At 38.7% G+C, this 13,542-nt stretch overlaps 1 protein-coding gene across 2 annotated transcripts in view; it reads right to left on the bottom strand.

Annotated features, from left to right (window-relative positions):
* Window positions 1-335: 335 nt before the first annotated feature.
* The window catches only part of LOC129758655 (sodium leak channel NALCN), a 33,502-nt gene continuing 20,295 nt past the window's right edge, over window positions 336-13,542 (bottom strand). For both annotated transcript variants that reach the window (XM_055756218.1, XM_055756219.1), the window contains 4 exons: window positions 7,747-7,970; window positions 7,402-7,675; window positions 7,172-7,334; window positions 336-1,162 (listed from right to left, as the gene is read on the bottom strand). In XM_055756218.1, the coding sequence (XP_055612193.1) occupies window positions 614-1,162; window positions 7,172-7,334; window positions 7,402-7,675; window positions 7,747-7,970 (1,210 nt within the window). In that variant the 3' untranslated portion in view covers window positions 336-613. The remainder of the gene's footprint in view (window positions 1,163-7,171; window positions 7,335-7,401; window positions 7,676-7,746; window positions 7,971-13,542) is intronic.

The raw sequence follows: 13,542 nt of genomic DNA, 5'->3' as shown, positions 1-13,542 counted from the left end.
AATTAGCTATAATTGCCAGAGTATCTAGATATGTTTTCACCGGAAATTTAAAAAGCATTCGATTTTCAGTAGCAAGTGATTGCCATGATTCTCGGATGGTTATCTTCCCGTTCCTCAGCATATTTGAGCAGCTTTCCTGTGATTCGGAGAGTCAGAGTCCCGAATTGAACGAATTCAATCTCATTGTGAACATTGCCGGAGAATTAGATTTCAAATTTTTGTTAAGTATATGTTTTCGTTTTTAAATTGCCTTTCTACATTCTGGCCCATGATATCTTCATTGTGTCATCTAGAATGTAATATGATGTGATATACTCAAACATAGGAAAACCAACTTTTCGCGTTTAGCAGTAATACTAATATCACTACAGTGTATTCTCAAACACAAACTTCGTAAATATATGGATAGACTTTGGTTGTAAATAAACGTAACATAAATAAAATTTAATAATCAACCGGTTTATTTTATATTCTATGTGCAATCAACGTTCTGTGCGTATATTCCTCATTTGAGTTGTTAATTAGATACGAACTGATCCAGTAGCATATACCTATTACATTCGTAGTAAAAAAGGAAAATTCCACAGTTCATCTAACACTAAGTTAACGATAGCTAAGCATCTTCGTCATCGCTGTGCGTACAAATAACCTGCTCCTGCCACCAATCGTGTACCTCATAGACCATGCTTATGTGCGGATGGCCAGCTTTACTGCTGTTTTGCTGCTGCATATCCGCACCGTGCGATGCGTGATGGTAGTTCTGGTGCAGCGTGTGGCTGTGATTCAGTTCGTTGATTTGGGTTATGTTTTTGGTGCTGGTTCCCTGCGGCCTAGGAGTCTTCTTCTTGCTAATGTAACGGTCTTTTTCATTCTTAGCCTGAGGATCCGAGAGTGTGGGTGCCAAAAACTTCCTACCGCTACTGCTACCAGTCGAATCCGATCGGTTCAGAATGTTTTGACTCTTCTTGCGATTCTTTGCATTGTTTTCAATTTCCTTGGCCGTTTGTTCTGTTGTTTCGGACTCTAGCGTTGCCTCCTTGCTGGTGGATTGTTCCTCTGCTGCATCTTGCTGTTGGTTTTGTTGCGCTTGTTGCTGTTGTTGTTGCTTTTGTAGGTTATCGTTTGTAGCTCGCAGTCCTGCGATCAAAGAGTTTTGTTGTTTCTGAAAAAAAAAACTCACATATGAATTCAAATCAGACCGAACTAAAGGTGGGCATTAAGTGGCCAATTTTCTTACAGAAGAAGAAAGAAACAGAAAAAAGAAAAAAATCAACCAAACTTTCTTCAAACCAATAAAAATAACACGTGCACGATGTCAGAGCATGTAACAGAACAAATAAGTTAAGATAAATATGCCATAATGTTTGTTTATTTTATTATAGAGGCTTGCTGGGTATTTGAATTTGAATTTATTTTTTTTACATCAACGGATCACATGTTGATCCTAATGACTACACTATAACTAACAAATTAAAATTAATATCAACATAAAATACACAATGCTTGATACACTTAAAATGTTTCTTCGGAATACGTTCCTTGAGACGTCGAAGTCAAAATGTTTGGAAAACCGAATAAGCCATAAACTCATATTGGTACGTTATATAAGTATCTAATGAATCGAGTAGGCTGTTGCTTAAAATTACAGCAATAAAACATGGTTGCCTTAGGTATTAATTAAGTAAAAAGCAATTGCTTCGGAAACTATTACTTAGCTCGAACTTAAGAATGGCAGAATTTTAAGGTATTTGCTCAACAAGGTATGAAAAATCACAACGAATAATTCACATTACACCTGCTCCGTAAAAAACTGTTTATGCTAGTCGAAGTATTTGGCTCACGAAACAGCTCGAAAATAGCTAAAGCAATTGCTAGCGCTATGTTCATATTAGCCATTGATTTTTTTTAAAATATCTAAACATTCAGTGTGTAAACAATTTCTATTTTATTTTTTAATAAAACTAGAATGTTGTAGAGACATTTTATAGAATAAAATGTTGAATTGAAAATTAAGCTAGTTAACAGATACTAAGCATCTGACCGAAAAGTATTTGAGAAGGTTATAGGTGTTGATAGATAGTATATGTTTCAAAAAATCTCATCTACTTGTCTACAGATAAAAAAAAAATTAAAAACCGAAATAAAGTACTATAAAAAGTTATTAGGAGGCAATAAATTTTCAAAAAAAAAGAGTTAAATTTTAAATTTGATTTAGTTTAAGTTTTTCTGGCAAAAACATTATCAAAAGCAATCCCAGAAGTACGAAAATTGTCCAAAAACATGTTCCACTAAAACGTGAATAACTTTTGGATTGGAAAAATTTGCCTTTTTTTTTGTTTTGTTGGATAGCTGAGACTTCCATTTAAATGTTTGAGTAGGAATGAGAGTGGGGTCTCGTGGGGTAACGTGTTTTCCAGATGTCCGAATATGATGAAAATTCGTAGTTTTTTACGTCATAAGTTTGTACTCGAAAAAAAAGGTTACGGTTTATTTTTCAATTCCTTATCTTCAAATAAATAAATTCCATATTATTCTGAACACATACATGCTTTTTTTTATTCATTTCTTTGCAACAGCATCAAAACCCCAACTTCACGTACGTAGAAAATTGTATGAAACAACGAATTTCAAGATATGTTTGACATATTTGAGATCGTGTAATGTTCAGTTTCTGAAAAGCATAAATTTATGATGAATTTTCGAAATTTACAAAAAGAGGTTTTGGTCAAGCTTTCATAGGTCTTGCCCCACTGTGCGTCGTCGCTCATTCGTACGAGGATTCCGGCATAGATCTGTAGTTTGAGTGTTAATTCCATAATCGCCAACTGCAGAATAGACCAGTTAGGGCCTAGAAACATTGATTGTCTCGACAAGGGTTCCACAAGGATCGATACTTGGCCCAGTATTGAGGAACATCGTTTACGACGAACTGCTGAGACTGCATCTCCCAACGGGAGTAAGACTTGTGGGATTCACCGACGACGTGGTTCTCCTGGCCGGAGAGGTCCAGCTGCTCGCCACAGTAACGATTGGGAAGGGGAAAAGTAGGATGCGCTTCAAGAGCTTGCGTCTGGCTCACCACAAGACCAAGATGGTGCTGATCACCAACCTGACTTCAGCACAACCAGAGACGATTGCAGCTGGACCGTGCGCAATCGAATCCAAGCGTGCGATCAAGTACTTAGGAGTGATGATCGACGACCGGCTGAGCTTTATGGCGAGTGTGACCTCGTCCATTTAGCGGTACGGAGCGGCAGCCTTAAGCAGGCAGTGTGTTTCGTCCAGGCTAATGCGGATAAGAAATAAAAACTTCTTTTCTGTGGGACGTTCGAAACTTAAAAGATAGATTTATCTGCATACATTCAAAATTACAACTTTTTGCGCATCTACTTTGAAACAGTAACAAAGGTCTATATGTCTATATGTCTATATGATATCACTGGTTCATCTGTTGAGCAAGCTAGTCTACATAAAGGCGTCGTTATTATCAGGGTGACCAATGTTGTTGAGATTCAACACAGTGCATACCGAACGGTGTCCTCGGTAGCTGCTGATGTTGTGGCGGGGGTCATGCCCATCTCGGTCTTGCTAGAGGAAGATTTCTTCTGCTACGAGCACAGGCACGTGCCCGATGTGCGGAAACATGCCAGAGAGGAGCGTGGCCGGTGTACCCATTGCTTGATCCCAAACGTCGGATTTTGGATGGATCGGAGACATGGAGAGGTGGATCTCTGGCCCTTATTCTGCGCCTCGAGTGACGTGACGATAGTAGAGTCACCCAAGTCACTCTATTCCAGTAGTCGGTTTAGGTGAGGATTGTCACTTCGGATGAACTTTGTGAGTTCTTACCCTATTCTCGTAGTCACCGTGGGTGAGAATCGTCGCATTCGGGTGACAATTTTAGGTGACAATTGTCGGTACCTTTTCAGGTGGTGACGGGATAAAAATTTAAAGGAAAATTTATGCAAAACGGAATAATTAGACTCTAAACGTTTAATTACACTAAAGTGTGATAGTTTAAGAACCAATCATAACAAAAATCACTCCAATTTTTGATTTTTTCAATCATTTGTGCAACAACAAAAAATTACTAGGTAGAAGTTGGAAATAAATTGAAACATATAAAATTGAAAAAGGTTATAATTTCATTTTATACAACTTTATTTACATGCAACGAGTTTAAAATAACACATTTTTTGCACTTCACTTCATCTTATCCAATTCCCGTCGCGGGGGGATTTTTCACTTTCACCCGGTAATGTTGTTTTCGAACAAATTAATGTTTCAGCTTTGAAGTCCTGTACTGAACCATTGTTTATCGACGTCGAGGTGTCGTATCCCATGTGTTGATCTGTATGCAAAGGACCAGTTTATTGGGGCAGCATTCGTCGATTTCCGCTATTTTGTTGGATGTTTTTTTCCAAGCCGCTCCAGGAACCAAACATATTAGACCAAATTCTGTCCGATTCGCTTTATTCGCAGCTCCAAAAGTTATTCCAGCTGCTTGCTTAAACCTTGCAATCCGTTAGTGACCGTTTGCGTACCGAAATTTGTACTTTTTGATTTTAAATTTAATTTTAACATTTGGAATCGCGAACGAAATAAAAACAAACCGAGCAAATTTGACACATGAGTTCATTCGGTCGCTCACCTAGAATGAACCTCTGTCACTTTAACCGGATCGACTCCGGGAATAAGGTGACAAATCTCACGGTGGCTCCGAGGTGAGGTGACAATCATCACGTCACGCGCGGCGCAGAATAAGGGCCTCTGTATGACACAGTTCTTGACTGGTCACGGATGCTTAATGCAGTACCACAATCGGTTTGGACACGTGGCCTCGCCATTTTGCCCAGATTGTGGTGACACAGTTGAGACACCAGAGCACGTATTGTTCAACTGTCCTAGGTTCGAAGGGGTACGCACTAACATGCTTGCCGCCTGAGGACCAGACATGACAGCCAGGCGTGCAATTTCTCTGAAGTGAATCACCGACGAGCTGGGTTTACGATTCTCGGTAGGGATTCTCTGCAACGCATTTTAAGCTGAACCTCTGTAGAGAAACTGTAAATCAACACGACAAAGCGAACACACACTACAGTGACAAAAATGTTTTCACCATGGAGAGCAACAGCTACGGCCGGCAGCTGGCTTGGCTTATTGCATTTACCAATCCATACAAAGCTGAATACTCGCTCGGACGTCAGAACCTTCTTCGTTTGTGTGTGGGAGGCGCCCAACGTGATAAACTGAGAGCGAATATAATGTGACATCCCTCCGCACGGCCGCACATGAATGCTGTTTATGCATATCATCGTGTTCGTTTTTGTCTTTGCTTTTTCGTGGCTTGAACCAGTCGGTCCTGTTTTTTCACGGTGGTGCTCTTCGGTGACAAATTTTCGCAAGCCGGAGCTATTGGAATTAGGTGTGGGTGACTATGGAAATTTAGGTTCGAATAATGTGTGGAGGGGAACAAAAACTCTCATCATGGTGTTTTGCAGTTATCGCACGAGGGATTTTATTCTCCGTTCTCCGTCTTTCATGGTAGAGAATGGCATTTCTGACGACATCGTGCGGAGGATGTGTGAGGGAGGATGCCAATTCTTGGCGCGCGGATAGCGATGGGTTTACCCGGATCATGACTGCTTTGCAAAGGAGTCCGCAACCGGTGTGTGTAGGGTGACTCCTTCAGTAGCCGAGTCGAAAGGCGCCCTCTGTGGCGGAGGCTGCGGGGATAAGACATGACCTTCTCCGCGGTCGAACTCGTAGGGGCAAGAGTATTAACGAGGGGAGTACTGTCGGGTAGAGTAGTCTAACGTCGCCGTCGGATGAGCCACTCGAGTCGGGTAGGAAGACATCACCGTAGGGATTCATCTGAGTTGTAAGCGTAAAAGACCTGTACGTGTGCTGTGACAGGCGCTAGTCCAGGATAAGCTGCTCTCGTTTCGGCACCCGGCAGGCAAAAAGCCTAGGATGGCCAGCCTCAAAGTTGCCAGTCAAAGGAAGGATGAATACCGGACCACGGTCGGAATAGAATGCCCTTTCGGCGGGGGGCCTTCGAGTAGTGTGCGTACGATTCTAGCAGTAAAGCAGACCTGTTAGGTACATCGCGAACGTTGTGTAGGATACCTCCACCGCCGCGGAGTATCCGAGTAAAACGTGCTCCCTACGACGGAAGCTGTGGGGATAAAACTTAACCTTCTTCGCAGTTGAACTCGTAAGGGGATGAGTATTCACGCCGCAGAATAGTCTCGGGTAGAATGACTTCACGTCGTCGGCGGGTGATTCACTCGAGTCGGCGTAGGATGACGTCTTCGGCGGGAATCATCCGAGTAGTTTCCTAAAGCCCCGGACGTGTGCTGTGAGAGGCGCGTGTCCAGAATAAGCTGCTCTCGATTCAGCACACGGACGGGCAAAGAGGAGTGGGCCTCGAGCCAAACCAAGCGGAGCCAAGATCTCGAGTCGGTAGAGGAGAGGTCATTGGTCTCTAGCAGTGGTCTTGAACAAAGGCGGAGCGCACGATAATCGTGGAAACCAAGCGAGCCTCTAGTAACGAGTAAAGGCCGGACTTCGCTGCTGGAGTAGTATAAACGAGTATTGCCGTTGAACGCTTTGCGCGAGTATGGTCTCCCATCACGGGTCTTGCCTTCGTTGCAGATCCGGATGGGAATTATGGCCAGAGGCCACAGGTGGACTTTATAGCGTAGGGGTACATAGTATATAGAGTCGACCAATTGCACCCATGGACCCAGAGTAGCGTACTGCCCGCCGTGCCTTGGAATGCAATCCGTAAAAAGGATTAATACCACCTGGGTGATCAACTGATAAAAAAATCCTTATTGAGAAGAAAGGGAAAGCGGAGTGAAACATTTTTAAAATTAACGGTTTTAACTATTATAAAACCCTCTAGAATACCTACTCTACAGTATTATTAGGCACAGCCAAGCTCTACTAAACATAAATAGACAAATCCTGAGATTGTTGAGATGGACTTTATGCGAAAATTTTCAATCGCTTGAAATGAAAGCTTAAACTCTTTAATTTCAACCTATAAATAAGAATTTCATAAAAAAGAACACAGGAAACAGATTCAAGGGTTAAAAAATCGTTATTTCATTCCAAATTGATAACATTTTCAAATATAATGGTTGAAATGGAAAAAAACTCTTACCGTTATATTGTTGGCTCTAATTTTCTTCAAGCATCCTTCTAACCATGTTCGGATCGTCTGTTTTGCGACTTCTTCTTCAATAATGTATTCAAACTCTTCTCTTGCCAAGAGTTCCTCCAACTGGAGAGCCTTTCGGATGTCCACTGATCGATATGAAAGCATACTGAAAAATAAAACGGAAAATGGTCGATATTAAATGTATAGAGTTTTCTTCAATTTACAACTCTTACTTAATAACATCATGGAAAGTGACATCTTCGCCATTGTGTAGCTTATCCAGCTCGTAGCACATGTACTTGAATAAAAGTCGATCTTTCTGAGGATCACATTCGAGGCGTCCCTTTAGCAGCCGTAGAATAAATTTCACCCTTCGAACGGGGATCACTCCACGCTGATGAATGTCGACAATATTCCAGGTATTCTGAAAGTTTCTTATATCGGCGTACGATAGTAATGCATCTTCTTCGTTCGAATAAAACAGGGAAAAGTTCTCCATGATAATAGCTGCAATGTGGGGCGATAGATTACGCGTTAAATAAAAGAAGATGACAAAATTCTTAAAATTAAATACTCACCCACTAGTAAGTTTAGCACGATGTACGTAATGATGACATAGAAGGTGCAGAAGTAGATCAAACTGGCGGTAAAATTTCCACAGTCCGTTTCCCAGTAGTTTGCTGCTGGCGTACAATACGGAGGCTGAACCATACAGTCATGCATAATCTTGTTCCAATCTTCTCCGGTAACGATCCGGAACAACATGGCCACTCCAGTAACTGGTGATCCAAAATTGGCTCGGCTAGCAAAGGGTTGTCCAATGTTAACGAACAAAAAATACACAACATTTATTAGCAAGTATAACAGAAATTATCGAACAAGTGACATCCTACTGCATTAAGACATCTAATCGGCTGTTTATAGTTTAATAGCAAAAGTAAGGCGTTCTAATATGTTTAAAAATTTTGAAACAATAAAATGGATACATACTAGCGCTGGTAGTAGTAAACATGAACTCGATTAGATCACAAAGTTTAAATTTTTCTCTATCACATTGACAAAAAATTGGAAGCAATGAAAAGAGCATTCGATCCTTTTTAGAAAACCACGTTTATTTTGTTTTTTTATTGTAATAACTGATTTGTATAAACAGATATTGTAAAAAGGGATTAAAATGTGAGAAAAGATGTTATATCTAGAGTATGAAGGAAGCGTATTTGAAAACAACAATCACGAATCGAAGAAAAATTAGGAGCATAATTTGTACATTTCGGCAAATTGATGAAAGAAATGCATTCCGACATGCGAGTTACGATTTGTTTCTAGATTGTTTGCTTCTGTGTTAGAATTGGAGGACTAAAAAGAAGATCATGACTTATGTTTTGGTTTGATTTTGTTTTCGATATGGTTGTTAAAAGTATGAAAACACGACATCGATAAAGAATAAAAACAATACCACCGAACGACTTGAACGATATGCAAGGTTATAGGGCAAACTGACATTGTTTTGTTAAAAATGGTAGAAATCTAAAATCAACAAGCTAATGAAGAGATTACGAAACTTTAAGAAAAAATTAGATTATGTTTAGAGAACATACTGTTTAGTTGTTTTTGGATACGTACGCTCGTTTCATTTCGCTAAAATTTAAACTTGATTGGTGAATGATAAACAGCTGATTTCTCCTATGATTTTTAACTCAGAGAATTAGAAAATGTTCACAATTCAAAGCTTCTTGTAAGAATTTGGATCCTTTTCAGACGTAATAATCATAATTGTAGGTAAAATAATACCGTATTCGTTTTCGTTCAGTTTTGCACCGATGCTAGTGGTAGAGCTCTTTTTGCTGTCTTCGTGCTCGTTTTCACGATGAGTGGTCGACTGGCAGTGCACCAAAACGTGGACGGTGGTACACTCTGAAAATATTCAGTGTTGTACTCTCACCAGTACTATCGTGAATTCTGACACGCATGGAAGCGAAAACAAATATCAGCTGGTGAGGGATTTTAATGCCGTATTCGTTTTCATCTGGTGGCCAACCGGTTGTGCACCATCTGCTGTCATCTTCATATAAAAAACGCTTTGACAGCACTTAGTGCACAACCGGTGGACCACCAGGTTGAAAACGAATATGGCATAACAACTTGATGTTTACATTTGGCATTATCGATATCACGCACACCATCTATAAGTGAGGGAAAAATTCGATTCATGCTCGCTTTTGGCCGGGACGGTGCAACACTATCGAGTGGTGAAAACGTATACGGCATAAGACTTATGTTTTTCGAAGAAAAATGGTTGAACTCTGTTCGTTAAAAACGTTGCGTCCTTAGGTGGCTTAGAGATGTTAAACTCAGCAAAACATCTCGGAAAATATAGGGTTACAATAAGGTTCTCGTTTTTTGTAATTTTTTTTACTTTACTTCGAAACTGTTTCTTACGTAATAAACTCAAACCAACTTAACGATTAGTAAAATTTTTTGGAACCTTGGCCATAACAACTAACAACAAAAATTGTTCAAAATGTCTTTTTTCGAACTCCATACATTCTTCAGTTGCCTGTGGATGTATTTGGCTATGCTCGAATACTTTTTAACCGTAAGTTCATTTCATGCCAGCTTCAGTGTCATTTTTGAAGCGTCTATCTACAGTACTGAGTGTAGCTGTGAATTTTTCCTCCAAGATAGATCATACGGGGTGGACCATTGGAATAATATTCGGTTAGTTTGGCAGCCTAATATCTTTGCCACAGAAGCCCTAAAACAGCCTGATCTCCACCAATCGAAGTCTTTTACTCACCCTTCTTGAACATTCAGTTGGCTGGATTTGATCATTTCTAAGTTTTGAAATGTTTAAGTATTAAGAAAAAGCAGATCTTTAATGTCACCCTCGCATTTTCAACAGAAGTGATTTTAATGACTAATCCACCTTTTAGCTTTATGTAAATTGTAACAGTTTTTTATTAATTTCCAATTTACATAGATGCGTCTCATAAACATCCGGTATTTCCATTGAAGCCATAAGATTTAAATTTACATATCAAAAGCAAATCTTAGTTTGAGGTTTACTAAATGATTTGAGCTTCCGCATGTATGTAGTTAAAAGCACTAGAAATTGAGTGCAGTTCTATTAAAATCTGGATCTCAGAACGACTAAAAAAGATGGCATAAACATCTTTTCTTTGAATGAAAAGAAAAATCTTTGTAAATTACAACTAAAGCTGCAATTGTTTAGTTTGCTAACCTTACTAACAGTGATATTACTTTTAAAAAAATTGGTGATATATTTCGTGATAGAAGTGCAAATTCAATATTGAAGTGCAGTTTTTATTTTTGTGCTTTTGAAACAACGTTCTACAAATGTCAATATTTTTTTTATATAATTGATCAATACTACAACAAATTCATATTACTTTATAATCATTTTCCTTAAAAGGTGTGGTAAGAAAAAATAGTATTTTCCCATACCTTAGATGTGGTTTTGAATGTTCTTTTTTCGCTTGATGCTTGTGCGCTTCACAGCATAATTGAAATGTAATATATTTTATAAAGAAACTTCATTCTAAAAGATTGTATACAGTACTTTCGATAACTCAAAGAAACTTTATTTAAAGAATTTGGTCCAGTGGTTTCTGAGATAGAGGATGCCAAATTTTGATGTTTTTAGGCTTTGCCCTTAATGTGTTAAGCCTTTCAATTTGAACTGCCAACAGTTACGCAATTCCACATGTGTTATGCTAAGATAGGTATATATTATGAACTTCATCTGTTTTTGCACGATGAATTGAAAACTTTTTAGTGCTTATTTTTTTTAGTGCTTTTGAAAGACATTTTTTCTATCGAACATCGATGGATTCGTTACAATATCTTCAAGTCATTCAGATCTAATTATTTTATCCACTGAAATGTTGCGCTTTTCTAAATCTAAAATGAATACAGCTATCGATGAACATGGACAATAAATCGATAAACAAAGTTTAAGTTAAATGATTTTCAATTGCACAAATTTTAAATTTTAAATTTTAAAGAAAATCAATTTAGATTTTTTTACGCTTGCATTTAGCTTGCATAATTGAGAAGTTATAAAAATCCAATATTATAGAGGTTCCTTTTTACTTTACCACGATTGGAATTGATTCATTAAGATATAACTCTTTATCGCTTGCGAACTCATACATGTGGAAAACTTGTAGTTTTATTTATACTTGTATTTTGCAAACTCATTTTAATTAAATAATACAATCTCGTTTGAACCGTTAAATGTATATTTACAAGAGGTCAAACAAAAAGTGGAGTTGTAAAGTGCTAATGCTGAATTAAATTATGCTTTTAAATACTTTGGAACTAATAAAAAGAACTATAGGTAAAGTTTTACGAACAGGACTTCAATGTACGATGCTTAATTTAATTAATATGATCGATTTTGGTTGATATTTTCACCGAAAAATATCTACCAAAATTAATAATAACAATTAGCGGTGATCGAAAATCGTCTCCATTAGTGGAATTAAAGGGCGAACATGATTTTATGGCGACACATTCAACAGGGCATAACTTATTTACCATTGGGTAAAAATCAACCAAATTTTGCACACTTTCTCATTGATGTGTATTGTTTACATGCTGTCAAACTCGAAGTCGTGTTTTTCGATTCAACGAAAATTCAGCAGACATGCGTACACAGTAAACGAAAATTACCGAGTTCGGTAATTTTTTTTACCGTATTTGTTTAAGCCGTGTTGCACTAGTGTTGCACTGGGGCATCCTTTAGGTGCTGTCAAACTGTTTGTTTATCCGGATAGTGTTGCACTGGTTTTGACCTGGTGTTGCACTGTCATCGGGCGGTGTTGCCCCGAAAATTTTGTCAGTGTTGCGAGAGATCGTGTGAGTGAGGTAGCAATACACTGGAGACGATTTGTGTTTGTTTTTATCGGATACAGTGGAACACTGAACGAGGGGAGAAAACAAATTCTGTATTACTGATGCTTTCCGAGTTGAACCTACCGATAGCATCATTTCAGTTTGATTTTAACGAAATAGAATCGATCTGCAAATATGCCAATTGCGCAATTTTAACATGCCTGAAATAAAGGTGAACCAACGCGAGTCGAGACAACAAATGCTTTCCGAACACCTGGAATTTCTTTAACTGTCGCGCCGGCAGTTGAGAAAAATGTTGAACATTCACCATTCAACCGTCTCCAGAGTGTTGGAGACGTTGGACCACGGGCGTTGGAAGAAAACTGGGACCGCAGAACAAAAGGACGCAGGGAAAGGTGAAGCGGATGATTAAAGCCGTTGTACTGCCGTTCTTGCAGCAGTACAACGAAGCTCCGCTATTTTAGCCAGATTTGACATCATGCCACTATTTTAAAAGTGTCCTGGAGTGGTATGAGGCCAAGTCTGTCCATTTTGTTAAAAAGGACGTGATTCCGCCAAACTATCCAAGCGGTGGAGCAGTACTAGGCTATATTGAGGAGGGAACTTCGGAAGCGCAAGAAGACAGTAAAAGACGAGAAGGACATTTTAAGAAAATGGAAAAAACTGAGAAACTGGTACCGGAAGACACTGTAAAGACTTTGGTGGAGGGTATGAAGCGAAAATGCGTTCAATTTTAGACTTAAGGCTCCATCGATTAACTTTTCTTTATATTTTTGATTTAAATATATGTAAATACCCCAATATTTTAGGTTGATTCTAAATATTGTAAGAAAATTGGCATGACATTTTCGGTGTCGCAATAATTTTGTGTTCGCCCTTTAGATTGTCATTTGACATCCCCAAATTTTTTTGGACCTCGAAATACTTGATTATGGAATCAATTCTGAAGTGTCAATTTGACTTTACCGACTTGAAATCGACATATTTCTCCCTACTCTTAAACGATCAGACACTTAAAATCTTATTTCAGCTTTCAGATGCACTCAATGCATTTTTAAGTATTCAAAATGAACCAGATAACCTAGAGAAATAATTTGATAAAATTTATAGAAACTGAATAAATTCTGTTCCCATATTTTAAATCCATTATATTTATGTCTCCCAAAGGGGGAAGCAGATTGAAAATGCAACGAACGTAAAGGTGTCAATTCCGAAAATCAAACTCATAATAAGTTAAATGGGACTGGCTAAACAAGACTCACCCGGCTAACATTGAAACTCAGAAATTGTTTAATGAACCAACGAGCTTTAGACCGATGTTTTCCAGGTGCACCGAGTATGTCCCGTACGGATCACCATACTCATCCAGAACGAGATTTGCAATCCAAACTTTTTTCCGGGACGGTTCTGGTTTGGTTCACCAAACAATTTCCTACTCGCAGTGGGTTTCCCGTGAGTGCGTTTTGTTGCAGAGTGAATTTTGCTTTCATGGTTAT

Source organism: Uranotaenia lowii, chromosome 3 (genome assembly GCF_029784155.1).
Source record: "Uranotaenia lowii strain MFRU-FL chromosome 3, ASM2978415v1, whole genome shotgun sequence".
NCBI classification, from domain to species: Eukaryota; Metazoa; Arthropoda; class Insecta; order Diptera; family Culicidae; genus Uranotaenia; species Uranotaenia lowii.
Note: the sequence above shows the minus strand (reverse complement) of the source record. Positions and strands in the feature narration are given on the sequence as shown.